The sequence below is a fragment of the Alosa sapidissima genome, chromosome 19 (genome assembly GCF_018492685.1).
Source record: "Alosa sapidissima isolate fAloSap1 chromosome 19, fAloSap1.pri, whole genome shotgun sequence".
NCBI classification, from domain to species: Eukaryota; Metazoa; Chordata; class Actinopteri; order Clupeiformes; family Clupeidae; genus Alosa; species Alosa sapidissima.
Window position 1 is genome coordinate 1,908,728 of NC_055975.1, and position 26,842 is coordinate 1,935,569.

At 41.5% G+C, this 26,842-nt stretch overlaps 3 protein-coding genes across 9 annotated transcripts; 2 read left to right on the forward strand and 1 right to left on the reverse strand.

Moving 5' to 3' along the window:
* Positions 1-905: 905 nt before the first annotated feature.
* acp7 (acid phosphatase 7, tartrate resistant (putative)) lies at positions 906-18,263 on the reverse strand. 4 transcript variants are annotated; one of them, XM_042071676.1, is made up of 15 exons: positions 18,084-18,263; positions 16,484-16,562; positions 15,803-15,938; positions 13,822-14,022; positions 13,429-13,611; positions 12,905-12,930; positions 11,522-11,619; positions 7,437-7,499; positions 6,027-6,141; positions 5,690-5,803; positions 4,046-4,112; positions 3,531-3,598; positions 3,088-3,159; positions 2,226-2,363; positions 906-1,720 (listed from the first exon to the last, which is right to left on the reverse strand). In XM_042071676.1, the coding sequence occupies exons 3-15, from the start codon at positions 15,909-15,911 to the stop codon at positions 1,655-1,657; spliced, it is 1,320 nt and encodes a 439-aa protein (XP_041927610.1). In that variant the 5' UTR covers positions 15,912-15,938; positions 16,484-16,562; positions 18,084-18,263; the 3' UTR covers positions 906-1,654. The 4 variants fall into 4 exon arrangements, with proteins under 4 accessions (XP_041927610.1, XP_041927613.1, XP_041927612.1 ...); XM_042071679.1 differs by having other exon boundaries at positions 16,484-16,571; XM_042071678.1 differs by having other exon boundaries at positions 16,484-16,585.
* Positions 17,665-21,791, forward strand: LOC121692789 (KATNB1-like protein 1). 3 transcript variants are annotated; one of them, XM_042071681.1, is made up of 10 exons: positions 17,665-17,843; positions 18,734-18,861; positions 19,031-19,068; positions 19,216-19,513; positions 19,916-20,031; positions 20,265-20,315; positions 20,444-20,533; positions 20,754-20,858; positions 20,951-21,030; positions 21,142-21,791. In XM_042071681.1, the coding sequence occupies exons 2-10, from the start codon at positions 18,748-18,750 to the stop codon at positions 21,219-21,221; spliced, it is 972 nt and encodes a 323-aa protein (XP_041927615.1). In that variant the 5' UTR covers positions 17,665-17,843; positions 18,734-18,747; the 3' UTR covers positions 21,222-21,791. The 3 variants fall into 3 exon arrangements, with proteins under 3 accessions (XP_041927615.1, XP_041927617.1, XP_041927614.1); XM_042071683.1 differs by lacking the exon at positions 17,665-17,843 and adding an exon at positions 18,263-18,323 and having other exon boundaries at positions 20,951-21,044; XM_042071680.1 differs by lacking the exon at positions 17,665-17,843 and adding an exon at positions 18,263-18,323.
* A 41-nt stretch (positions 21,792-21,832) lies between these two features.
* LOC121692791 (ER membrane protein complex subunit 7-like) lies at positions 21,833-24,364 on the forward strand. Of its 2 annotated transcripts, none has more exons than XM_042071686.1 (5): positions 21,833-22,215; positions 22,408-22,527; positions 22,763-22,925; positions 23,092-23,172; positions 23,349-24,364. In XM_042071686.1, exons 1-5 carry the CDS (start codon positions 21,971-21,973, stop codon positions 23,499-23,501), a joined length of 762 nt encoding a protein of 253 aa, XP_041927620.1. In that variant the 5' UTR covers positions 21,833-21,970; the 3' UTR covers positions 23,502-24,364. The 2 variants fall into 2 exon arrangements, with proteins under 2 accessions (XP_041927620.1, XP_041927621.1); XM_042071687.1 differs by having other exon boundaries at positions 21,834-22,215; positions 22,787-22,925; positions 23,349-24,363.
* Positions 24,365-26,842: the final 2,478 nt, after the last annotated feature.

The following is a 26,842-nucleotide window of genomic DNA, read 5'->3' on the forward strand; positions in this document are numbered from 1 at the left end:
GATGAATGCATAACTCTTTTCCGTTCTTTTAAGCAGTCAAATTTAAATGCTCTTCAAAGTTATTTATTTGGCTGACTCAAATGTCTGTAAATGGAGCTCTGGACTGGCACATTCTATACCACATTTATTCAGCTGGATGTATCCTGGGGACATATTGGGCTTATTTTAGCAACGCTTCAGGGAATGTAGTTGTGTAGTTGTTAAATATATATGCTTTGTTTTCCATGGCATCCATTACCAGTACACTGTTTCAGCAGAAAACACACAGACAGACAGACGCGTATCCTTATTTGCAGAGCCATAGGTACGCCTGAAAAAAAAAAAAGTCAAACGTTGGAACTGTTTGGAGCCATATGATTCAGACAGCAGTGGAGCTGGGCCACTGCCATGTTGTAGTCCCGAGCGGCACTGTGCGGTTATTAGGCATTAACGGCACGGCAGCCAACGGGACTTACAGCCAGGCATGTGGGAGATGCCTCTGCAAAGGGCATTAAAGCCCTTGGCCCAGCATGTCTCTGCGGCAGCTGAAGGCATGTGTTGTGTTATATAACTCAGCTTCTGCGAGGTGCGCGTCTGCCTGCCTGCCAGTCTTGGTGCCCCCGTCGCCGGGTCATTTGAAACGTCTTTTGGTCCCGTCAAGATCACGCTTGAGAGAACAGCAGACTACTTAAAGCTGCCAATATCTAGATGGGTGTCTCAGTGGAAAGAAAGGGGGGAGAGATTGCTGTTTCTTTTTAAGTTGATAGACAGGCTCCAAACTTGTTGATATGACATTATCGCTCAGCTATGAAGACTTCTTTATAGCCACTTTCAGAACTAACCATCTGTCCCCTGAAAGAATTCACTGTTTGGAGAAATCTAGACCAGGTGGTGCAGCATACACAGACACAGCCAGACACTGCATATTGGGAAAAAAAGGATTTATTAATATCTGTTGTCTAGATCAAAGTCACTGTGTACATTATTGTAAAAGGAGTGTTTGACAAAAGAAACATAAAAGATGGAGATTAAGAAAGGATTTCGTAGTCGTACACTTTCCAAACGTGTGTAAACACTGGTGTGGGCTCTTTGAGACCGCAGCGTACCAGCAGGACACGAAAAGAGAATTATAGATGTGTTAGATGTCCATTACGCTTAACAACAAAACCTTATTGTCAACAGAAAAGGGGAAAGAAAAAGGCTTTTGTCTGATCGCTTGTCTTGACACATTTAAGACAGGCCAAAAAGTATTTGCTAGCTGCACTTCCCTTGCACTTACCATCCATTCCCCTGCACTTATGTAATTCTCGTTCTGTTTAATGGACTCATTTTTTCCCTTCTGATCTGAGAAGCGCCAATTTCCTTTCGGGGGAAGTAAACAGTGCACGTCTGGCTACATGCACTCTGGAATCATACCGGGGTTCAAACGTGACCTCCAATTCACAAGTGCATCTGATTAATCCTAAAAGTGAGAGCATTTGTTTGCATTGCTTGCCTTTGGATTTTTTCTCATATGTATTTTTCCTTTTTAATAAAAAAATCATCTCTTGCTGATTTTACACAGATTAAAGTGCAGTCCACCTTTGATTAGGTCAAACAGTGTATTTCCTGAGAGATTCTGATTGGTCCAGGTCCAGGTCCATTTCCTGTGATCTTGTCACTTCCAGAAGACTCCTCAGAGCCACGCCTCTGGGCCATGCTTGTCCTTTACCAGCCATATGCTGTCTATGACCTTCCCATTCTGTAGAGAAAACCAGCAATGATCAGTACTCAAACCATCTTCAGCATCAACGGCATCAACCTCAACTCATTACTGTTAGCAATGATTAACTTGTTTAACTGTCACTAAGATATTAGTGTCATTACAAGTGATTTCTGGCTAATTGTTTAGTAACTAATCAGTGGTAACAACTCTTGTTATTATACAAATATAAGTGGATCTATATGAACTGCAGACCATACAGGACCCTCACATCTGAGCTCAAATGAGTCAGAACTGCTTTCCATATAGCATTGCCCCTGGAGCCTATGGCTTTTAAACAGTGTCAGGGATGTGCACATCAGCCAGCACGTCTTCATATGCCTCTCTCCAATAGAGGTGTTGAGACCAGTCTTAGTCATGCACAGGATTACCATGGTCACATGAGTCTTCATTCTTACATAGACCGGTCATGAGCAGACACATCAAGGGGGACCTCATCTTTAACTCACATAACTCTGGTCAGGTGTGGATAGACTGCTCTCACCTTGTCATCAGATACCTGCTCCAGGTAAAGGTGGCTGGAGTTGAACACCTGCATCCGAGCGTAGCCATAGTCAGTGCTTCGGAACGCGCTCCAGGCCCTGAAGTCAGGAACGAAGGGGTCCGTCCGCTCCCTGCATCCCTGGAAGGAGCAAACATATTCCAACCCCCCGTCACTCACTCGGCTCTGAGGCCTTGGGAAACTCCAGAGACACTTTTTTCCTATTTGTTTTATCCAGATGAAAATGATTTGGGTGCGTTTCCAAGCCATCCATATTTCAGTGCGGCTTGATTGCAGGCTAGGTGTTTGACCTTTAAATGTTTACACATATGTATTAAATATCCACATCAATTTGAGTTACAAACACTATTGCTCCGATTGGAAAAGTGAAAATTGGAAAGTGCTCAGCTGATTCAATTTGCATTGAGTGATTTGAAAAGCTTGTGGTTCAGCTGGAGTTTTGGAGCTGAGTTCATTTTGGCTCTGACTTCTCACTTTCAGAGCAAAGAATTATGGGATGTCTGTTCCCTCTTGCACTGTGTGACTACTTGTTCTTTTACAACAATCTAACCTACAGAATTGGGAGAAATATCCAAGTGTGTGAAATGTCTATGATGTTGGCCCAAGGGCTTGTTTGAGCACAAGGCAAATAAACAAATAGTCATATCAATCAGGCAAGTGGGGCTGTAATGGTGATAAACTTGACCTAATTGTGGCCTTGATGGCCACTCAGCAGGCTGATTTGTTTACTGGACACAGAGTTGTGTCAGTTGATTGACTGTCTACTCTGAGACTGTGGTCTGAAGCATGAGGACTGTTGTTTAAAAGAGTTCCCAGAGCATGCAGGCGTATGACAGATACTCACAGCTGATCCAGTGATGATGTGCACAGGCGCTTTAGGATTCACATACGGTTCATTTTTACTCCCATTGAAAACCTGTGGTGGTCACAGAACATCACATGCAACCCACAGTCAACAGTCAATATACATTACTTAATAAATGCTGTATATCCCTGTTCTTTACATCCACATTTAAAACGGCTCTTTAAGTAATACAAATGTCCATCATTAACAGATATGTGAAAACTACAAAAACATGTCTGCATCTAAATGCACCTGCTCTGGCAACATTCTATGTTCTTAGTCTTAGTAACTGAACTTAGTCTTTCTCCAACTACCTTTGATCTGAAGAAGGACAAAAAGCCAGCTTAAAAAGTTAAGTGCAGTACAGTTTTCCTTAACTAAACATGTCACCATGTGAACCTGGCCTGAATGGATACTCTGTGAATGGGTGAAGCGGAGCTCACCGTGTAGTTGTAAACCGGCCAGAGCCTTTCGTAGCTGTGCTCATGGGCCCACACCTCCAGGTCCACACCTGTGCAATGCACCAGAACCAGGAGCAGACGTCAGGTTATCGGTGACTCACAGCACAAGAGAAACGCACTAGAGGCAGCAATCAGTCTAGCACGGACTCACGGCCCAACCACAGAGAATACTCTGTATAATCTCTGTATGCTTGGCTGATGGCTGCACTTCCATGTGGTTTTCTGCAATTTGTGGATTTTAGTCAAAGAAATACATAAAAGGTTCCCTAATAGAATAACTGAGAAGGAAAAAAACTACTGGTATATGTGAACTGACGATACAAAACATGACCAGAAATGGCAGAACTGACGTTGAATGTTTTGTTAAACACATTAAAAATCTCACTATCTAGAAGTAGGAGTCTGAAGTTTGACCATATCAGCCACAGCATGGCCATGACATGACATCATCAAACCTGACCATGGGATGACAGCATCAGACGAGGATGTAGACTCACCATATCTGTAGAAAAGATCCTCGAGCCCAGGTGCTGGGGGGTCGGTGTTATTGAGTCCAGTCCTGATCTGAGCGGAGGAGAGGAGAGAAGAGGAGAGGAATTACGTTTACGTTTGGAGGAGTAATTAAATCTGATACTGCAGTCGGTTTAGCTCGATCCGAAACCCTTACTTTTAAAATACTTTCAGTCTGAAATCATGCTTCCTCAACTCGCGCCATATTTCTCCACTCCACTTCCAAACCTTTTTTCACTCCAAAGTGAAAGCATCACTGCTATAACTTAATTTCAGTCAAGAGAAATCTCCTCATAAAGACGATTCTAGGACTAATGACAACAAAACAGTTCATCTCAAAATTATAAAATGCATCTAGTTGAAATACTTTAGAACTGAATATATTTTGTTTCGCTATATTTATATGGTTATGCTAACACATTTTTTGTTTCTTGGAGAGATCTATTGCAGCAGAGCTAATGCATCTGGATGTGTAGCTCTTAGTGTCTAGGAACTGTCTGCTGTGACAAGAACACGGACTGTTTCAAACTGAAGATGTACAGTAACAGCAGCAGAAGAGAATGACCATTCCATAGCACCAGAAATGGCTGTTTCCGTAGGAACAGAGCCCCTAACACTCCAAGCGATTAACATGCCTGGCAAAGCGTCTGGGTGCAAATCTTCCTAATGGGCTCCCATTTACATAAGCTAGGAAGGCCTCCTGGGGCACATCCTGACAAAGCACAACAGAAGATATACTCTGAAAAGTATTCAGTCACTTCCCTTCTTAAAAAGCATGGCTACGATTATCCCTCATGACAAATTGTTGGCCACTATGAAAAAAAAACAACAAATTAATGGTGTTCCGCTGAACCAAAGCTTTGGAAATGAAAGCCGAGTTTATTTTCCCCTCATTAATTTGTAACGTGACGGATTTCGAGGAGTGCTCATGAAGCTGGCTGCGCTGGATTTATGTCTGGTGTGGAGGCCCCACAAGCACAGGGCTGCAGGACCACGCGCCTGGCGCCAGAGTCAAGAGACCACCCCCAGTACCGAAACCCTCCTGCCCTCTCCTAGGTCGTCTCTGGTTCCATCCTCTGTTCATTACCCTGTCAGGCCAGGGGTGATATACACACGGGAGCTTGGACCTCTGGTCCGGCGCAGCCTGGGTCAGCCAGAGCACACCTCAGCAACGCCTGTTTGATCGCTGGCCTCTCTTGCTGATGACTGGAACCATCAGAGTTCACACTTTGTAATCATGATGCTGCAGATTGGCTCAAAAAGACACTCAAAGCCGCCACAAAGCAACACAACTCTGCCAACCCAGTTCAAAAGGACACTGCACTGCACAAAGCATTGGCTGTGCATGAAGTGCATACTTTTCTGGAACTGAAATCCTGAAGGACTTCACTGATCAGTCTGCTTACTTTACAATGACAAGACTTAAAAAAGTCAGACTGAACTGTGCCAATAAACAAATAACGGGTGCTGTGCAATCAATACAAGCTTGCGGATGTGCATAGATGCTAAAGCACTCTTCCCATTACCTAAGAGATTAGACAAGTAAAACCATTGTGGACCATCTATAAAACATGGAGACTAGTTCCACATATTACCAGCAAATCTTTGAGTTATGCTTTAGTCGTACATACACAGCTGTTGAACTGGGTGCAGTCGTCCTTGTCTGCGTTGGAGCAGTACATTGGCCTGTGGCCCATGGTGATGATCCAGGGCCTCTGGGCTCGGCTCTCCGGCCTGTTGGCCTCCTGAGACAAACACACATGCACACGCCACATCGAAAAATCAGGTGTGCAGGAAAACTTTTAAACCTGCCATTAAGAAGTATGTTCAACTTTTTGCAGATCTGTTTCGCTTAGGAGAGAGTAAATTAATGTTTAGAAGTGTTTTGAACAATTTGTTTGTTGTTGCTTGTTTTCTGGTTTAAGCTTAATAGATAAGGTAAGATCTTAAAGGGCAAAATTGCAGTACTTCCAGATCCTTCTGCAGCCACTCGTACTGTTTAAAGAGAAGGTCCAGGCCATAGTTGAGATAGAAGTAGACCTCTGTGGAGAAGGAAATGATGTGGACAGGTCCTATGTTCCAGCTGCGGATAGACCACATACACAAGGCTAGAGACCCAAGAGACAGACACCAAGTGATACACACACACACACACACACACACACACACACACACACACACACACACACACTCTCTCACACACACACACAGGGTTGCACACATCCTCTGAACAGTTATTTGGTGGAATCAATTATGAAAACAGTCTTGACACACTGTCATTACACTGAGCCATTCCCCACGTTCACTAATCCCCCCAGGAGAGGAGCGACGGAACGGAATGAACCAACGCGTTTAACTCAAACGGCTGATTCACCGCATAAGAAACAAAATAGTGACAGGGGACTATTCCAGCAGCAGGGAACGGCAATAATAATGAATAAGGTCGACCATAAAAGTGCCTCCTATCCCAATTTCATGATTCTTCCGAATAGTTGTGTAGGTGACTGTTCTTGGAAAGCCCGCAAAATGCAGAGATTTTCCTCGAAAACCAAATGGGACTAACACACTGATACAATCTCATCTGCTCCCATTCTTTTAAATGTATCTTTACCATAGGTGCATGTGGTGTACATTGTGGCACAGACGACCAGTATTCTAAACCTTGACTGTAATTTCAACCCTTCCACAACTTTAAAAGAATTGCGGGTGGGAAAGAAGACCCATAGGACAATACTGGAGCCTGGTGAAGACAGTGGGGATTAAATGGAGCGTGTGGTGACTATAATTTAGCCACACTGTGAAAATTGCAAGCGAAAATAGAGAAGGAAGGAAAAGAAAACAGAAGCTTAAAGTGATGATAGCTTCTCTATGATAGACAAATAGGTAGCAAAAAACGCAATCCCTGGGTCTCAATTCGTTGTCACAATACCCTCGCATTCCACCGCACCCACTAACGAGCATCCCATGATGCACTCTGTCATTCTGCTCATACTGTACCAGCCGGTGGTCTCGGTCTGGCTGGCTGTCTGTCTGCAGTGCTCCTGCCCTCAGCGTCGGCAGGTCCGCCGTGACAGAGTGGAGCCTGAGCAGCAGCGGTTCCCTCTAAACAGGAAAGGCCCAGGAGAGGAGAAGCAGGCCCCGTGGAGGGATAGGGTTACGGGGCTGACAGAAGGAGCTGTCACCAGGGGCTCAGCCACTTCCTCCAGCCCCACGGCCGGCTCCTTTAAGGACTTTAAAGACCGCTGCTGCTGGTAGTCTTTTTTTTTTAGCTTTTTGGACGGGCTACTGGAAATGATGCAACTGGATCTGCAGATACTGTTCTGTGCTGCGCTGTTGATGTGTTGTGCTGTGTGTGTATGTGTGTTGTGCTTCTCCTACCTGTACCACAGGCTCTCCGTGTTCCCTGGCATACTGAAACGGTGCCGGTAGTTGGAAAAGTTGCTGTAGAAACAACATAAAATGGAAAATCAGTTGAAAAGCTCAAATCAATCCCGACTGGGATTTCTCAACAAACAGCCACACCTGACAACCGGATAATCCAAATAACAGAAACAGCCCAGACATTTGGACCACCAGACCAGGGCCACACCAGGGCCAGACCAGGGCCAGATGGGAGTTGTTAGTTAACTGGGAGAGCCATAACGTCAATGGAACAGCAGCCTCTTTTTAGGAAGCCTGCTTCTCGCTCATCCAAGCCCTCCAGTGGGCAGGCAGACAAATCTCTGTCAAGTGATTGTGTTCAGGGTTGAATGAGAGTGGCTCTTTATTTTATAGGCTTTTAATTGCTGTCGTTTATAGATTTGTAATCGCCGTAGTTCATTTGACTGTTAAACAAGGGGTCCAGCTTTTCCATGAGTAAAACCTCTGACACCAGGATCCTGTCTCGTTCTCTCTCTCTCTCTCTCTCTCTCTTATGTAAGTCTTGGGGATGACGAGGGCAGGTGAGGCGCTAGCCCCCATGGGAAGCTGTGGCCAGTTGGGGTCGGGTGAATGGACTCATGCTGGGTCATGGTAGCTATTACAGGTCAGGGCCAGAGTTCAAAGAGTGAGCCAGAGGTCAGGCCCATTCTCTTCAGACTGTGGGGAGTAATTTACAGACATCTCTTGTTAAGAAGCGGGTGAGCATTGGCACTAAAGTTGGCTGCAAATAATTAGGCTGCAGGGCAGTTCGATTTTCTGACCAATCAGCATTTCAAGAGCATACTTTAACTTAATCTATTTTATTACATAATAATTGTGACTCTGCTCACAATTGTTGATAATTGTGTGATAATGAAAACTGAATTACTTAAAATGGAAGTCTTGATGCAATTTTACTCGAAATAACAGATAAAAAAGTATGCCATTTCCATAAATAAACGCTTGGCTTGGCATCTCTTTTTGATTACATGGAGCAAAAGAAGTGATATGTGCCCAAAAAGGAGGAAATTCACTCACACTATCTCCCACTGCCAACTCAGAGATTAACACCTCCATCTGGTGGCTGGGTGGGCTCACAGCTCGCAGGAGGTGGGATGTATGTGTGTGTTTGTGTGTGTGATGTGTGGGAGATGGGTGCTGTTAATAAACAGTATGGCAAAAGAAACAGCTGGGTAAATATAAAGAAAGAAAGAAAATAAAGAGAAAGAAAGGGAAAAAAAGACACTCATGATTTCTCGGCAATATTCTACACGTGACTCAGATATGTGTGTTTGTTTAGTCTGCTATCCCAGCCGACAGAACTGTGGCTGACTGAGACGAGCTTCGGCAATTTCTCACCGGCTTGTTTTATTTAAACTCATCCCAGTCTCCCCAGCATAATCAGTCTTTGAAACTATAACACTAGGAATAAACAGTTTTTTTAGTGGACGATTTCACTGCATTCCACTGGGAATACGAGAGGAAAATATTCTCCTCTAGTGCTGTCGGAAACAATATGGATTGGGGGACTCCTGAACAACATCAACAGGACATTGTCTGCGCCGCCTAAAACAAAATCCAACTGAATCCCATCTCCAGCAGTCTCACTGAATCCCCGCTTTGACCATTTGCAGACTTTAATCGCCACAACCTTTTCTTTTGAATTACTTAGAAAACTACAAGATGCGTGACTAATCCTTGCTGGCTTCCACATAATGGGAAACACTGTTCTCTGGTCGAGCACAGTGCAATGTCAATAATTCACATCATTACTTCATTTGGTTTTATATGGCGGTGGTCATTCTATGCCACGCCAGAAGGCCAGCTGATCTGCGCTACGCGTGGTGGAGAACAAAGGGGCTTCTTGATTGGGGTCTTAGAGTCGCATGTGCGTGGCCTGAACATCATGGTGCTGGAATGCTGAAACAGCAGACTCGCTGCACTGGGCTCTTGTCTGTCAATGTGCCTCTCACTCAGGCTGCTTCTTGTGGTCGGAACTATATTATGAGTGAGACAAAACAGGGCCCAGAGAGAGAGAGAGAGAGAGAGAGAACAAACGTGAGTGGGGGGAAGACAGTTTTAGAGGGAAATAAAGATCATGTGAAAGAAAGAGAGAGAGAGAGAGAGAGTGAAAGAGTGAAAGACACACAGAGAGAGAGAAAGTGTAAAGAGCCTTGGGATGAAAGAAGCTATGTTGTAGCTGGAACCCTATGTTACTCCCAGGTCAGAGAGGAAGGGACTGGTACAGGGGTCACGTAACCAACAAGCAGAGAAACAGTTCTGACTGTGGGCACTAATATCAGGTCAGGCAGCCAAGCAAAACAGCGCCACTGGTTGGGCCTGTTCTGTGTTAGCCAAACTAGGCAGTGCGCACGCACACACACACACACACACACACACACACACACACACAGACACATAGATCAGACACACATGCAACAGGAGAGGTCAAAGCGTATGCATATACACACACGTCGGATGAAACACAAGAGACAGGTTTCAGTTCCTAGTGCACATGGACTGAATCACGCAGTCACAGTTACGCACACATTTTCAACCACACATGTACACACGTGCGTGTGCGCACACACACACATATGCAATTAGTATTCCTCAATGAGAACTACTACATTACAGTGTAATAATTCTTAATGCCTTTCCACTAGCGAGCCTTTCACTCTTCATCACACAACTAATCCCATTTCAATGTTTATTCCCTCATGGCCTCAGTAGGAGATGGCTGTCATTTAGTTTATTAAAAAAAATGCAGCATTATTTTAATGGTTTGTTTTTTTTGTCTACACAAGAAAAACTGAAGAGGGATTGGACAGGATTTGCTGTGTTAACAGCTGTGTCCAACTCCTTTGTTTGTTTATTTTGGACACTCAGGACCCGTTTAGATGAGAGCAGCTTTTGCTTGGTGACCTGCTTGGGGGTTAACAGACTAAAATGGCTCCTGATTGATTGAAAACAACACACCATGTAAACATAACAAACAAACTGTACAAGCATAACAAACACTAACCAACCAACTGTATAAGCAAAGAAGAAATATTCTCAGGAGTGTTGAAAAGCTCCTACAACTAAATCCCTTTTGCTGTAGTTTTCTCTGGCTCTGGTTTTCCTGGCTGGTACACACACACACACACACACACACACACACACACACACACACACACACACACACAGCAACAGCACATTTAGACAGTGAGAGGGGTTGTGGTGGTGGTGGGGATGGGACCTAAATGGTGGATTCCCTCAGTCATGGAATACACATTTAACTCCCGCCAAGCACCCTTCAATAACACACTTAGCACAGCGTTGAGGCCTGAGGAATGTGTGGAGAAGAATGACAAGGCTGTGTGAGAGAGAAAGAGAGAGAACGGGATAGAAAGGGAGAAAGAGTGAGAGAGAGAGAGAGTGAGAGAGAGAGAGAGAAAGCATGGATGACGGGGAACAGAGAGAGCGGCTGCAGACGGAGAGACAGAGCCTTGCACCCAGTGTTTAGATGCTGGATAAACCCCTTCATCTGTGATTGGCCTAAAGCGCACTCGAGTGACAGACAGACTGGTGTTTTTATGGTGTGTGTTTAGGGAAACGACTCTGTGTGTGTGTGTGTGTGTGTGTGTGTGTGTGTGTGTGTGTGTGTGTGTGTGCATGGTAGGGCAGGGCACAGGAGTGCATGGTAGGGCAGGGCAGGGCAGAGTAGAGGTCCATCATCCAACCTTTCACCCTCTATTTAAAGACTAATTTAGAGAGGAAAGAGGTCAAATCTTTCCAAAATTACCTTACAAACAGTATTTATGTTATCTTCTTTCACAGCTTTATGCACCTTATTTACAGACATAAGCAAGTGGAATAGACAACAATCTGACTGCCTTACTGAGGGCACATTAACTCATGTTTTCCTGTTTCTACCAGACCTTTCATTGACAACTGCAATGTTCAACTCCTGATGAAGTCCCAGGTAGCTATTGCTGACTGGGGCATATTAACTCACATCACCATATTAACTCACATTGCCCCTGTGGCAAACCAGCTGTGGTTATGGCCGCGGTACTCACTAGGGATTCTCATGATTGCCAGGACACGTCATGTACGGCACGTAGGCAGCGATCGACTCCACCTGACGCATGAACTGGTCCCCGATCCGTGCATTGTCCTGCAACAAAGGCACAGTTTTGATGGATGAGAGTAAATACAGCCGATTCTGCTTACTCATAAAGGAGCATTGACTTACATATCAAAATTGGTAAGAGCTATTGTCATGCCATGTCCCATTTCATCTCCAGCTAAAGGGCTTTTCAAAAATGTATTGATGTCTGCTGGGGTAATGAAATAGCTCAATCTTTCACAGAGCGATGTCTGGTGGGGTAATGAAACAGTTCAATCTTTCACAGAGTGATGTTGACAGAATAAATGCCACCTTATATGACTTTTCATTAGTTATAATAATATAAGCCATACATTTGTTTGATTTTAATTTCACGAGACAGATGGTAAAGGCAAGGAAAACCCTGTAATGACAGTGGAAGATGGAGAGGGAGTGAAGAGGAACATTGCAATCTTGTCCGAGGCCCGGGCTTGTCATTAGAGCGAATCAATTTTCCAGGCAACTTACGAGAATGCCCCCATCTACATACCAACCAGCCCTGGAGAAACTAGAACCGGTCGTTTTACAAATACTATAATGGCTGTGATTAAGGCAAGAAAACACAGCATACACATACACATACAGTACACACACGCATGCGTATACACAGACGCATACCATGCAAGCCTTTCTGGCCTTTAATGACTTTCCAGACAGGTCTCTTTCCTGCTGCTCTGTTTTTCTATTTATAAGCCAACAGAGGAATGAGAACTGGCATTCAAACTCCGAGTACTGGTTGTACTGGGATGCTTTAAGTCTTGTGGTTGTCTGATCAGAGCGCTGGATTTCTGTCTTCCTTATAGGGGTATATTTAAACAGCATGTCTGAGTTTAGCCTTAACGTCAGTCGCACAACAATTACCTCCCTAGAGGCTGATTTCAAAAAATGCCAAAAAGGAAATGTGGAGGCATTAAGTGCATTAACATCAAACGTCACTTTCAAATCGCCCAGTAGATGGTCATAGCATATGTACCAGTTCGGAAGTACTACCAGCTACATACCACAACTCATTACGGTATGGTTTGCTCATTCGGTATGGTTTGCTTGGTAATGGGTATCATTAGACCATCTTTAATGAAGCAGCATGCAATGATTTGACCATTTCGTCTAACAGAAATGGTACTTATAGACCAAATTTGGCTGCAAAAACTAGTTTCACTGCCAGCACACATCTGGTTTGAGAAGCATGCTTTCTGGCCAGCTCTGAACTTGCAGAGCATTTCTCAGGTGTGTAGAAAAACAGGATGCGTTAACAGCAAACTCCTCCAACAGAAGCACAATTAAAATGCATTACCTCATGCATGTCATAAGCAAAGTCCCCTGTAACACAGAAAAAAAATGTAAATAGAAAAATATATAACAACTAATAAAATTTACTTTCAACTATCAGTACACAACATTTGATACAACTGTTGTTGGTACTACAGAATTTAATATGGCCTTGTTGAACATGTATGTATTGGGATAAATCTATGCATAACATGGATTGTAAATCATATGTTTCACCTTTCATGAATATAAAACTCTGCATATCAAAGAGGATGGCAGGAACTTAAAAAAAACAAAACAAAAAAACATTCAAATTGACTGCTTTTATCCAAAGTGACACGGACTCGCAACAGCGGGTTTGAGAATTGAACCCGGGCCAAGCGATCGCCAGCTGGCCATGCTACCACTGCTCCACTACGCCTGCCTTAACTAACTTTTAACTACAATTTACATATACTGTATCAATCTCAATGCAAAGAGTCAAAACTATAAAACATCGCCACCACTGAGATGCTATTCTAGCCGACCTAAGCACGTGATTAGTCTTACCGATGTGCAGAATGGCATCGTACATCCCGATCTGAGTGTCCTTCTGCAGACGGGCCAGAGACTGGGGGTTCTCGTTGCCCATGTCCCCAAACAGGGCAAACCGCGGGGTCCAGTCTGCGCCCTCCTTCAGTGCGGTTAAGTAGAACATGTCACTCCAGCCAGCATCACTGCCACAGTGGTACACTACAGGGGGCCCACACAAGCGCACACACACACACACACACACACACACACACACAAAGAAAGAGCACAGATACTAACTATTTACATGTGCAAATGTTATGTTATGCTAAAAATATTACCAACAAATAGCTTTAAACAAACTACCTCAACAACAACAAAAAAAATACTATCTCAACAACAAAAAAACCCAACAACAATAGACATCAGTACCATAGGAGATGCCAGGCTTCAGGTCGGTCAGCATGACTCTGTGGATGAACATCTTCCTCTTCTCAAAACCTCCATCTTCAAACAGCGTAGCCTGGCCTTTCGCTGAGAGCTCAAACAGCTTTCCTCCCCACACCCCATACTCCACCACACTGTCTGTCTCGTTCAGGGTGGTCCACGTGACTAGCATGGAGCCAGGGAGCCCTGAGGAGGGAGAACCAGTGGGAGAGGGAGAGAGGGATAGAGAGAGAGATGAGAGAGCGATAGTAGAGAGGGAGAGAAGGGGAGATGTGAGAGGGAGACAGAGGGAAGAGAGAATTAGACAGAGACAGACAGAGAGAGAGAAACTATTATAGGGCTCAGGGACACCTTAGACACCTAAAACAACTACACCAACTCCATGGAAATGAAAAACATCATTTCACATAACACCAAATAAATTGAAGTGGTTACCATCACTAAGTACTACATTCAGAGCCTTCCTTATACAACATTTACATGCCGAAATGCTGATGTTTTTATTAGTATTATTTTTAAGAAACAGAGACAGAGAGGGAAGGAGACTCATGGCCTGCTGATGGAAGATGATGCCTTTACAACACGCAACACAGTGAGGACACCATGTCAGCGCAACAAATTCTCACAAATAACTACAAATAGCACAAAGCTACCACAAACCACAAATGCTGATACCCAGATCATAGAAACAAATATCAACAACAAAGTTGCATAGGCAGTGCTGAAACACAAGCAACTCTAGTCTTCTCTCTAGTATTTTCTCTAGAGGGCAGCAAAATCAATGTTAGTGGCACCATTAACAGAGTTAAGCTGCTTAACTCTTATCTTTGCTGTTCACAAAATTTCCACAGGGTGATACACTTTCTCTGCACCCCTAATTTTCCTAAATTAGACAGATATGTGCACAGTACAAGTTCTTTTTTTTAGGTTAGTGTTTTTGAGAACAACCATCCCTCTGCTGTTTGATCCACTTCTGTTATCTACCACTAGCGTGGAAAAATCATTCACGAAGTGAACAGAGGCTGGTGACTCTCGATTAGAAACGTTTCCAACACTTGCATTGCCTTACGAATCACAGTCACAATCATCAGAGATCAATCAGAGAAACGTTACTTCTTACTTCACCTAAACTTAACAAACTGACAATAAACAGCATCAACAACAATATAAAACAATGTATGTGGTTCTACCTTTGCTGTAAATAAATGTATACATTTTTCTAACTGCATTTATACAGGTGTTGCTGCTTCTGTTTATCACAATAAGTTTCGGTTTCGTCTTCGGTTATGAACTATGGTGTTCCAGACTAGATCTCCCTGAAAGAAGATCTAGGTGGGCGGGCCAGTCTACTCTACCACGGCCTCAATACCTACAACCCCAAATCAGAAAAAGTTGAGACGTTGTGTAAAATGTAATTAAAAACAGAATGTAATAATCTGCAAAACTCATATTTAGTTGCAAAAAGGACACAGACAATATATAAAATGACAAATTTGACTATTTCATGAAAAATATGTTAATTTTGAATTTGATACCAGCAACATGTTTCAAAAAAAGTTGGGACTGGGGTTACAAAATGCTGGAAAAGTTGTGTAATGGTAAAGAAACAAAAGGAATGTTTCACAACTAATTAGGAAAAGTAAGATGTAGGGGTATTCCTCACTCTGTGTAAACCTGTGTGCACAAATGATGAAATAATGTAATTTTAAAGCTTCTTAACATGAAATTGTGAAACATGATTACGTGATTAAAACATGCATTACAATTCATTTTTTATCTCAACCGATTGTAATCTTCACAAATTGTATCAATTTTAGCCAATTCACAGTGCATTGGTACATTCCTAGTTTTATTAATTATTCATAGACAAACACAGTATCTGTGATCTAACTTCTAAGCTAGTTCAACATAGGACATTGAACGTTGTACATTAACTTAAGTTTAACATTATATTTTTTATCCTTACCTGGATAGGATAAATGCACCTGTTCAGGCTGTCTCCAAATAGGGGGCAGACCAAAAGCCAGAGGTATCAACCCGTAGACAAACACGGCAATAGCAGCAAAAGTGCCCATCTTTGTATTTGAGTAGTTATACACTGCCTGGATGGATTGGTGTGGACAGAGAGAGAAAGGAGAGAAGCAAGGATAAAGAGGAAGTGATAATACAACAGTGGCTTGTCTGATCCTGCCCTTTTGCAACTGCTATTTCATGGCAATACAACACAATTGCTATCACACCAAGATCACCTGATTCAAAGACAAAAAAACAAACGAAAAACAAGACTGTACTCTGACCGGCAGGCCATAGTTTTCCAATAGGAGCACTATTTTTACTGCCACCCAACAGACAGACAGACACACACACTGCAGGACAGTCAAACAAAACCACATGTGTCCAAACACTGCTGTAACATTGCATGTGCTCAGCAAAAAGTTCACCAATGTGGAAGTCAATCTAGTCAGCAGACAGCTTCTGGGTTGTAGGCTAATTTGTTTCTGCTGCTTTGGTAGAAAATATCATTTAAATGTAGATGTTTGAGGTGGACTATTTCTACTTTGTCCATCATTCTGTAATTAACAATCTATAAAATCCATTCAAACATCTTTATGAAACAGGCTAGTAGCCTACACTGTTATCTCCTTACCTTGTGGGTTATTTAGATGTCTTTTGACTTGCGGTTTGGTTTCCCTGGTCCTTACATAGCATACTGCTGACTGAATAACCTGAATAACCTGAAGAGTCAGAACTCCAGAAAATCATATAATGTTTCATTATAATAGTCAATCTGTTTTAACTCTTCACAGCCAATCTAAGAGCATCTCAACATACAAATTCAACTGTGAAGATCAAACGCTGATCATATTTGTGGTATATTTCAATATCCCAGGAAATAAAATGGAATAACACAATTCACCAAGGAATCACTTGAGACACTGCACCCTTCCACCCTCAAAAATCAGTGTCAATGTGACTTTTCTAACACTACAAATATTAGGCTATGACTGACAGAGGTGGACAAAGTACACAATTCATTTACTTAAGTGAAATATAGATACACTTTGTCAAATATTACTCCAATACAAGTGGAAGTTGCTCAGTCAGATCAAGTACTTTTCCTTTTAATGTAATGTAATGCTTATTTGGTCAATAGACCCTTTGGTCGGTATGACTTGACCAGACCTTGAGTTCCTTACATCCAACAAAACATTTGACCTATTTTCATAACTTTATAACTGTTCAAATGGATACAATAACACACTTTAAATCATTATTCATTATGTTCACAAATCACATTTTCACCACTGAATACAAAACAGATAACTCAATTATGAGTAGGCAGAGATTATTTATCGTTTAATAATGTTGGCTATCTAGCTTTGTGGTGCATGTCAGGTGACTAATTTCATTCCAACTTCACAATGATGATGGAGGATATCTGATATTTTAACACCAGACCACTTCTCAAATCTCAATTGCCAACGAGTTCGTCTGGATTCTCCCAGGGTAGGTCTACATGGAGAATGTTCTGATGAAGAATCTGCTGTCACCATTACCACAGCTTTACAGAATCACTTCAAATGTACTTAAAAGTAAAGAGTAGGCTTACTTCATGATCATATTTCAAATGTAGTGGAGTCAAAAGTAGCCTAGTATTTGTCTTTCAAATGTAGGAGTAAAAGCTACAAGTTACTGAAAATATTAATACTCAAGTACAGTACAGATACTCAAAATCACACTTAACTAGCCTACATTAGGCCTATACTGTCCACCCCTGATGACTAACTGACTGGAATGTCAGGTGCAGGTTGCTTCTCAGGCCGAGGATGTACTGTAGCAAACAAGCAGGACAGCACTTGTTTGATTAATGCATGAACCAGCACTAACCTATATGCCACAGCATTGCTCGATGGAGACCAATGTGATATTTAGTTCAGTTACAGACAAGACGGATAGCGTAGTAACATACAGTCCGTATTGAAGATAAATAACCTACGCGTCATAAGGTAAGTGAGACAACTAGCCTATGATCACTGATAGGCTCAAAGCAACCAGCGTCAGTCAGCCATGCCAATAGTCATAGGCATGCATAAAGCAACTAGCCTAACGTTAGTAGGCTATGCCTAACAGGTCTACGTAGTCAAATTTGACCAGGTGAACTGTAACGTTTAACAACAAATCGATAGAAACAAACTGTCAGTGTAATTTAATGTTTGTCAGCTAGCTAACTTCTTCTGTAGGCTTACCTTTTTTAATGGAATTATTAACCTAGCTTCTAACTAACCATCGTAGCCTACCGAGGTGACAACAACGTTATCTTAAAATGTTTGCTAAGGCTAACACTATTTAGGGTACAGTTGGAAGTGTTTCAGCAAACTTTCCATCTCCCGACAAAACAAAACACTTGGCCTAGCAAACCCTGCAACGAAGTCGCCTTTGTTTTGATCCCATCAAGGAAGTGTGAAGTGGTAGGAAGAGCATGCTGGGTAAAATGTAATTCTAAAAGGGCCATGTGCACATTGAAACAATGTCCTTTTGTGTGAACCTTATTATTTTCTCTGACTTTCTGACTTCTCTTCTGTGGCTACACTTATGTGACTCTTATTACACAATAATAATAAGCTTATGCTGAATTAGAATGGCAGGCTTTTGCACAAGACTGATTGCACAAGTTAAGCGCTGCACAGTAGGCTACAATGTGGGTTGTGTCTGGTTTGGAATTTGATTATTTACACCACCAACACTGCCAGTCATCCTAGGCTGCACATAGGTGTCATGGTCAAAACTGTTGTAAACGTTTGAGTTACAAGCCAAAGGTGTAGCTGGTGGTAGGCTATGGACTATTAGGCCTACTCTGTTTTTTACTCTACTCAGCACCACTGTTTCTTTTCGGCAGGGTTATCGTCGACAATGTCCTCTGAAGATCATGATGATGAAGAGGGGGGCTACCAGAGCCCTGAAGAGGTTTTGTCTAATGAGGCTCAAATCTACAGGATACGATTCTCTGCTGCTAAACATGTGGAGGCAAGAATGAGAGGATTTCAGTTGTTATGAGACAACAATTTCCCATGGATTCTTCTGTATCATTAGGCTATAGTTAATTAAGGTGGACCTAATGATAGAGAAAATGGTTTTAGCTGATCTAATTAATGATTATTGGTCTACTCTGTTCAATTTCCTATTGTGTTTCTAGGTGGAGTTTTGTAAAAAAGAAGACACAAACAAGAAAAGGTAAGATCAAGAAAATGTCGAGAAACCTCAATCTCATCAAGTGCATAATGTGCCTTACATAACAAAAGACCACTTCCTTCTTCTAAAGTGGTGTGACTGATAAGACAACGACTTGTGTGAGCCTTATGTTGTGTCTCTGCCCATAAGACACCCACCAGGCCGCTCAGGAAACAACCCGGGGAGAGTGAAGCGAGTCGTGTCCTGCAAGAGGAAGACCCACCGGCACCTCACCGTCACCTCAGGGACCCGGAGGAAGTCTCTCTCAACAGGGAAGCATCCAGATATAGGTGGTGGTGGTGACAGCGGCAGCAGCAGCAAGGACGAGGACGAGCCAGAAGACATGCAGGAGCTGACCCACAGAGAGTGCTGGGAGGGCCCTCAGCATAGGGACCAAGAGACCAGGATGAAGGAGGACATCTCCAAGTACGGAGACTTCTTCAAAGAGGTCAGAAACCATAAAGCAACACCATAAGAAATGTGACTCTATGGTATACAGTACTGTATGTTTGTATGGACAACTAGCAATAATTTTGGTATGATCTTCAAAGACATGTTGATTGTACAGTATATTAAGAACAAATATAGCCGTCGTTCCCACTAGCCGTCCAAGCTAAGCAGTACGTTGTTCTATGGTTCAGAATGGCACACCCTGCAAAGCACAACAGAGCACCACATCACTAAGGTGCAAGTTATGGAATTAAAGGAAACTTGGCTGTCATTGCCAGTTTTATTCATGCTTTCTTAGGTCACTAGTGCTGCTTTAACCATTCAGTGATATTGTTTTGAGAATCTAATCTTGTAGGATGGCAGTTGTAGTTTTGCATTGATGTACTGTTTTGCCTTTCAGTTGTCCCAAGACCACAGGATGATGACACAAGTGCTTTCTGGAAGGCACCTGCGGCTCAAGATAGCATCCAGCCTGTGGAAAAGAAGTGCAGGAGAATTACTGGCATATTTATTAAGGTATTAAACCGGGGAAGACTGAGACTGAGGCAGATATACTGTACATCTGGTTCAGTCTCAGCTTTTGTTTTTGTCCCCTAAATTGTGCCCTAAATGGTCCCTGCCGGGCATGCTCTGAATCAGGAAAAGTGCCATGTATGCAAATATGGTTTATTTCAACATTGTTTTGTTTGTTCATACAGAGGACAAATACATCCTTTCTAATGATGCAAACATCTCCTGTTCTTTTGTAGGCTTGAAGACACAAGCTTGCTTGTCGACTGCCTGCCTATAATAACCAAACGGTAACAGTTTTTTAGTTGTGTTTTTTAATGATTGATTAATGGTCTGTCTTGACCTTTATAGATGTAAATGCAGTCTCCACTGCCTGTGTCTGTTCTATTTTAATCACCTCTCTCCTCATTGTGTCCAGCCTTCAGGACGACACATCAGACATCAACATTGGCTTCTGTGTGGATCTTCTACCATTGGTGAAGAGCGCCCTCAGGAGTCCATCTGAAGAGTGAGTGTTTACAGTAGACTCTTCAGATCAACACACTACAATAGGAACACAGGAAAAAGGGCAATTGTCACTGATACTGCCTCTACCACTGTTTCAATCTGATATTTAGTATTTCCAGTTATTACTGTTGTTGTTGTCTTTATACAATATTTATTTTGTTATGAGAAACTACAATGTACAATGTTCAACTTTAGGCTTTATCTTTCTCCATTTCTTGTAGCTACCTGATTGTGGGTTTGAGCTGGGTGCAATCTGTCCTGAACAAATGGTGGTCCCAGTTTACAGGACATTATGATCAAGCAAGTGCCACATATGTATCTGACAGGTACACATTTCAGTGAAGATTAATGTTGCCAATCACACAGGACAGGATGTGTAAAAAATATTTTTAGCCTAACCTCAAACCTCTCATCACAGAAATGTTTATATCATGAAACACCAACTACAAGATCTGCAGGAACAGGCGCCCCACTTCTGTTCATTCTCAGGAAAGACAGGTAAAATAGCAAAGGTGAGAGTAGGTTATGGTATGTGCTTTTGTTTATCTGGTATGACTTTGCAGTGGAATGATTTCAGCGATATCAACCTTTCACAATTTTGTTTTACAGAGTGTACAGGCATGCTTGTTTCAGCTGTCTTGATGATTGCTGATGCAGAGGTGGATAAGACCATAACTTCACACAACTAGAGACAAATTCACATCACCAAAACACTTGTACAGTTGGCCAACCTCATTTCACCACAATGTAGGCTACTAGACATCTGCTTCAAAAGAATGTGACTACCTGACTTATTATGTTGCTGATTGTGAATGTTATTATAGCCTACTTTGGTCTTTAGACTTTGAAGTCAATTCTATACTGCATGGTTCCAAATGTAAGGACGGCTTCAGGGTCACTTTCATGAAGAACATTTCAGAGGGCTACTCTGGTCATAGAGTGCTAGGCGTGATATAGACTGTTCTGTGAAAGCCAATTTCAAGAGGTCATTATGATAATGAATCATTCCACAAAAAGCTGTTCATCATCCTCTCACCAAGCTCTTGTAAACGTGTTATTGCAAAACAGCTGTTAGCATTAGGCCTATGTCATTTTGATCATTTTGATCTGTAAAAAGTACAATGATGTCAAATGCAATGATGGTTAAATTATGCTTATTGAATATGTATTATAAGCATTATTGAATGTTATTTAAATTATGTTTTTTTTTCCCCAACTATCATCCAACTTTAACAAACGCCTATCCGCGAGCATGTAATTATGCTTGCCAATAAAGGAATAACGGGTATGTGCTGTGTCTGACGTCATTACTCGGCGCCCATGCCGACTTGACAGCTGCGTTGTGGCTGTTTCTTGAGATACTGTCGTAATTTTGGTGTTATTACGACTTTGTAGTGGTTTAATGTAACGTCCGAGGCTTTAGAACAGATCGACACTCATGGATATGGCTTCTTCTGTGCGGCATGCAAGATTGCAATGGCAGGTGTTTATTGTCCTAATAGAAATGTGCGCATGTTTCACCGATGTGGATCCTCTGTCCATTACAACTGCGACGGGATTGCAAACAAATGGAGATACATTCAAAATCGACGGCCGTGCGATTGTACCTGGAGTGAGGCTACAGGACTGGATTTCAACAGCCCGTGTTATTGTCGAGGGAGAGGAACACGTCGGATTTTTCAGGTGACAGTGCCACCGCAACAGCTGTAGCGCGTCTGAGTGCGCGTGTGCGTATTGCTTGCTCGAGTAGCACTAGAATAGTGAATCTGTTAAAAAAAGAACAGTATTGACATTGTAACCTATTTTATATTCTATGATTGTAACATACTGTCAGTGGCCTGTGCATAGTTCTTAACTGTCATGTTCATGCCGTAGAATTGATGGAAGCTTCACTGTCAACGATGTGCCACCAGGGTCCTACGTTGTTCAAGTGATTTCACCGTCATACCGATTCGAACCTGTCCGAGTTGACATCACAACTAAAGGAAAAATGAGGTAGGCCTAATGCATCACTATGAAAGTAGGCCTATAATGTTTGCTTACCTATCACTCACCATGCATACCCAAGTTGGCAAAGAAAGTGATTATAGTTTCCATTTTGTTGTATTTTGGGCCTCAACAACATAATTTTGGGCACCATAAAGTTATTAATGTTGGTAGGCCTACTTATTCAATGAATGCCCATGTTAGTGCAGTGCAGAAATATTCTAACCCAACCCTATGGCATCAGTGTCACTTCCCTTTTGTTTTACAGAGCACGTCTTGTGAACTATATCAAGCCATCAGAGGTAGTGAGATTCCCATATCCCCTTCAGATGAGGTCTATAGGCCCGCACTCATACTTTGTGAAGCGTGAGACCTGGGGCTGGTCTGATTTCCTCATGAACCCAATGGCAAGTGAAATCACTGTAGAGGTTAACCCATCTAACATTTAGAGTGAGATTTCAGTGGTAAAATTTAATGTGCACAGTGCACATGATATATAGGCCTATATATACATGTATATATTTGTATTATTATTATTATTTTTTATTTATTTATTTTTATTTTTTTACTCAGGTCATGATGATGGTGCTGCCTTTAGTAATAATCCTCCTCCTGCCTAAAGTTGTGAACACAAATGATCCAGAGATGAGAAGGGTAAGTGAACAGTGAAGAGTTGCAAAAGCATCATATAACCGGCATTTTTATTTTGAGTTCTTTTCATTTATATCTAGTTAGGGGTATTGCTAATGTGAAGTGTCATGTTGAGATGTACCACAGTTTTTGTGGTATGCTAAGCATTGGTGTATTCTAAGCATTTTACCTTTTGTCAGGAAATGGAGCAGTCAATGAACATGCTCAACCCCAACCACGAATTGCCAGATGTCTCAGAATTCATGACCAAGCTCTTCTCCTCAAAGACCCCCACCAAGACTGGAGGTGGAGGTGCTCGGGGTCCAAAGGGAGGAGCAACGAAAAGGAGGTAGTGCTGACCTATGACCCAATGAAAAGCACCTCTGTATCTCAGTCCTGTTTCTGGCCTGGGCCTATACAAAGAAACTCAAGGAAAATCATTTGACAATTAAGCTTATTACACTGACCTTTAAGGTTCCCTATATGAAAACATGCAATACTGCTTCAATGGTTTTAAGAGTCCCTGAATTTAGTAAGGTAGTGTCTTAAGTTTTCCCTGTCAGAATATCTTAGGATAAGCAGATAAACTGTGCTTCTTTAGGCAAAGCTGATATGTTTGGATTTTCAAATGTAGTATGACATTGTTCGTTGTCTCCTCAGTCTGCGATGTTTAGGAACACCGTTATAATCAATCTCTGGACTGAAACGTCATGTTGCACTCAGTTACAGGACAACATGAAAAAGCTATGGGCTTTTAAGCTTAGCATAGGTCATTTATAGTCTTAATTTTGAATAATTTTAAAGTTACAATGCAAACAATGATACAGTGATAATCTTAATGACCCTTGGGTGTTTAGAATGCTTTTCTTTCTACTCATGATTGATTCTTTTGCCTTCCTCTGGTTTTAAGTTTGTTAGCAAACATCTTTCATCACCTCCTTTCATCTGCCAACAATTACGCTTTACAATTACTGTTGCAATCATTGATATCAATTGAGTTTTATGTGTCCCAAGGATAGCATAGAAAATCCATATACTACATTGGTGGCAGTGGCATAGGACTGAAAGTTTTCTGACTGATGATAAAAAGATAATTTATGGATATATGGGGCTGTATTTTGGGCACCAGCGCATGGCGTAAAGTTCGTTTTCCACCCGCGCAAAGTTTAATTCGGTATTTTGCACGTTTATTTTTTAAACATTCTGCCCAGGGGTGTGGCAATTAACAACCTAGGGAGGGGCCTGGCGCGTTGTCTAAAAATCGCTATCGTACACCACCTAAACCTGGTCAGAAGTCAATGGCGAGTTGTTCATATGCTATTTTAAGAGCGCATGGGTAACACTTTATAATAACTACACACAATTCATCATTTATTAAGCCTTTGTTACTTATTAGTTAATGGTTTGTTCATCATTAGTAATTTCTAATTTATCATCAGTAAAGCATTTGTTCACACAGTTATAAATAGTTTGTTCATAGTAAAAAAGCCTATATCTAAAATATGTTTATACATTATTGTTAATACTTAATAAATGATGCAATAATATGTTTTTGATAAAGTAATATTTCCATTATTTAACGGTTGTTACATACACATGCACTAATGATTAGTTATGTATTAGGAAGTGTTTTATAAACCACTTCCTAATACTATAATTCATAATTAACTCAGGAGTTACAAGTGGTTAGTTAATGATATTTTGTGAGCTCATCTAAAGTGAGGATGTTTTATGCCTTGCAACACATTTACAAATGAGTTATAAAGTTTACACCTTTCACCCAAAGCGACTTACAGATGTCAATGAAATTAAAGGGCAAGGCCACATTGGTGGACGCCGGGGTTTGAACCCCCAACTTAATGGGATACTGCATGTTAACCCGGCTCCCTATCCACTACACTACCTCTGCCCAGTGGTATTACAACAGTCAATTCAAAAATATAATATAGATATGTGTGTTAACTATGAACAAACCATTTTTAATTGTGTGTAAACATGATTTACATATGAGAATTAATGTAGGAATAATGCTTTACAAACAAAGAATACAGCATTTAATAATAGTTTACAGATGTTTAATAAAAGTGTGTAGTAGAAGAAAACAGAAACTCTTGCATAGTTGTGGGGGTTTCTATCTGGGCCAAGGTAGTGTAGTGGATAAGGAGCTGGACCAGCATGCAGTAGCCTGAAAAGTTAGGGGTTCGATTCCCGGCTTTCGCTGTTATGTCAATGTGTACGTCGCTTGTCTGCTAAATGAATGAATGTGAATGTAATCTTTACAACTCATTTGAAAATGTGTTGCAAGGCATAGAAAGTCCTCACTTTAGATAAGCTCACAAAATATCATTAACTAACCACTTGTAACTCCTGAGTTAATCATGAATTATAGTATTAGGAAGTGGTTTATAAAATATGTATCCTCACCCTAACTAATCATTAGTGCATGTGTATGTAACAACTGTTAAATACTAGAAATATTACTTCATCAACAAAATATTACTGCATAATTTATTAAGTATTAACAATAATTCATAAACATATTTTAGATATAGGCTTATTTACTATGAGCAAACCATTTATAACTGTGTGTACAAATACTTTATTTATGAGAATTAAAATAGGAACAATGCTTTACAAATGATGAACAAAGCATTTTGTAATAGTTTGAAACTGGTTTATGATAAGAAAATGATTTAATTATAAGTGGTTGTTTCATTACTTATTAAGTATAAATCATGTACTTACAAACATTTTTTGGATAGGCTTGTTTAATATGAACAAACCATTTATAATTGTGTGAACAAATGCTTTACTGATGATAAATTATGTATGAACAAGAAATTACTAATGATGAACAAACCATTAACTAATAAGTAACAAAGGCTTAATAAATGATGAATTGTGTGTCGTTATTATAAAGTGTTACCAGCGCATGTCAACAGTCATATTGGCAGGTGCACACACCATCCTTCTATCATTCATGAACGCACACCAGCGCACGTCCATGCAAAGCATTACAAATTGCACGATTACAATGGGAAACATAATTAGAATAAAGATATTACGAAATACTGTACATCTCATGATGAGTAGTTATTCACCATCATTTGCAAATTGGTAATGACGGTTAAAAGTGATTAGGGGAGAGGTGAGAGACACATATGGAGCACAGCTGAAGATGCACTGTCACGAGATATAAGCAACTCCTCTGCAGGATAAATGTTGTTTTATTCAGTCATTTGAGCAATATTAGGGTAAGTGTTGCCTTTTCCAGCCTATGTTTTCGATGATAACCCATTGTCAGTCAATAGTGAAAGTAACTGCATATAACTGTCTTGTCGTTGACTGACTCCTTGGTGAAGTTAGTTTCACTTTGCCAATGAGTTCAAATAATAGACGGTTGCAAATGCGTGAAGGCTATGCTAGGTTTTAGTAAAGCATGGTTTACAGTAAGAATGACTATTCCATAGGGTCTCACAAGCAGCCTCCTTCAAATGCGCCGTTGAATGCCAAAATACTGATGCATTTATTTGACATATCTCGCTTTGCGCCGTTAAAGGGAATGACAGATGTCATTCTCATTGGTTTAAAATGATGTTACGCCCCAAACACACCCATATGACTGATTAAAAAACATAGGAACACCTTGTTGCGCCATGCGCTCCACGTTTGATAACGAAACCCCTCCCAATGT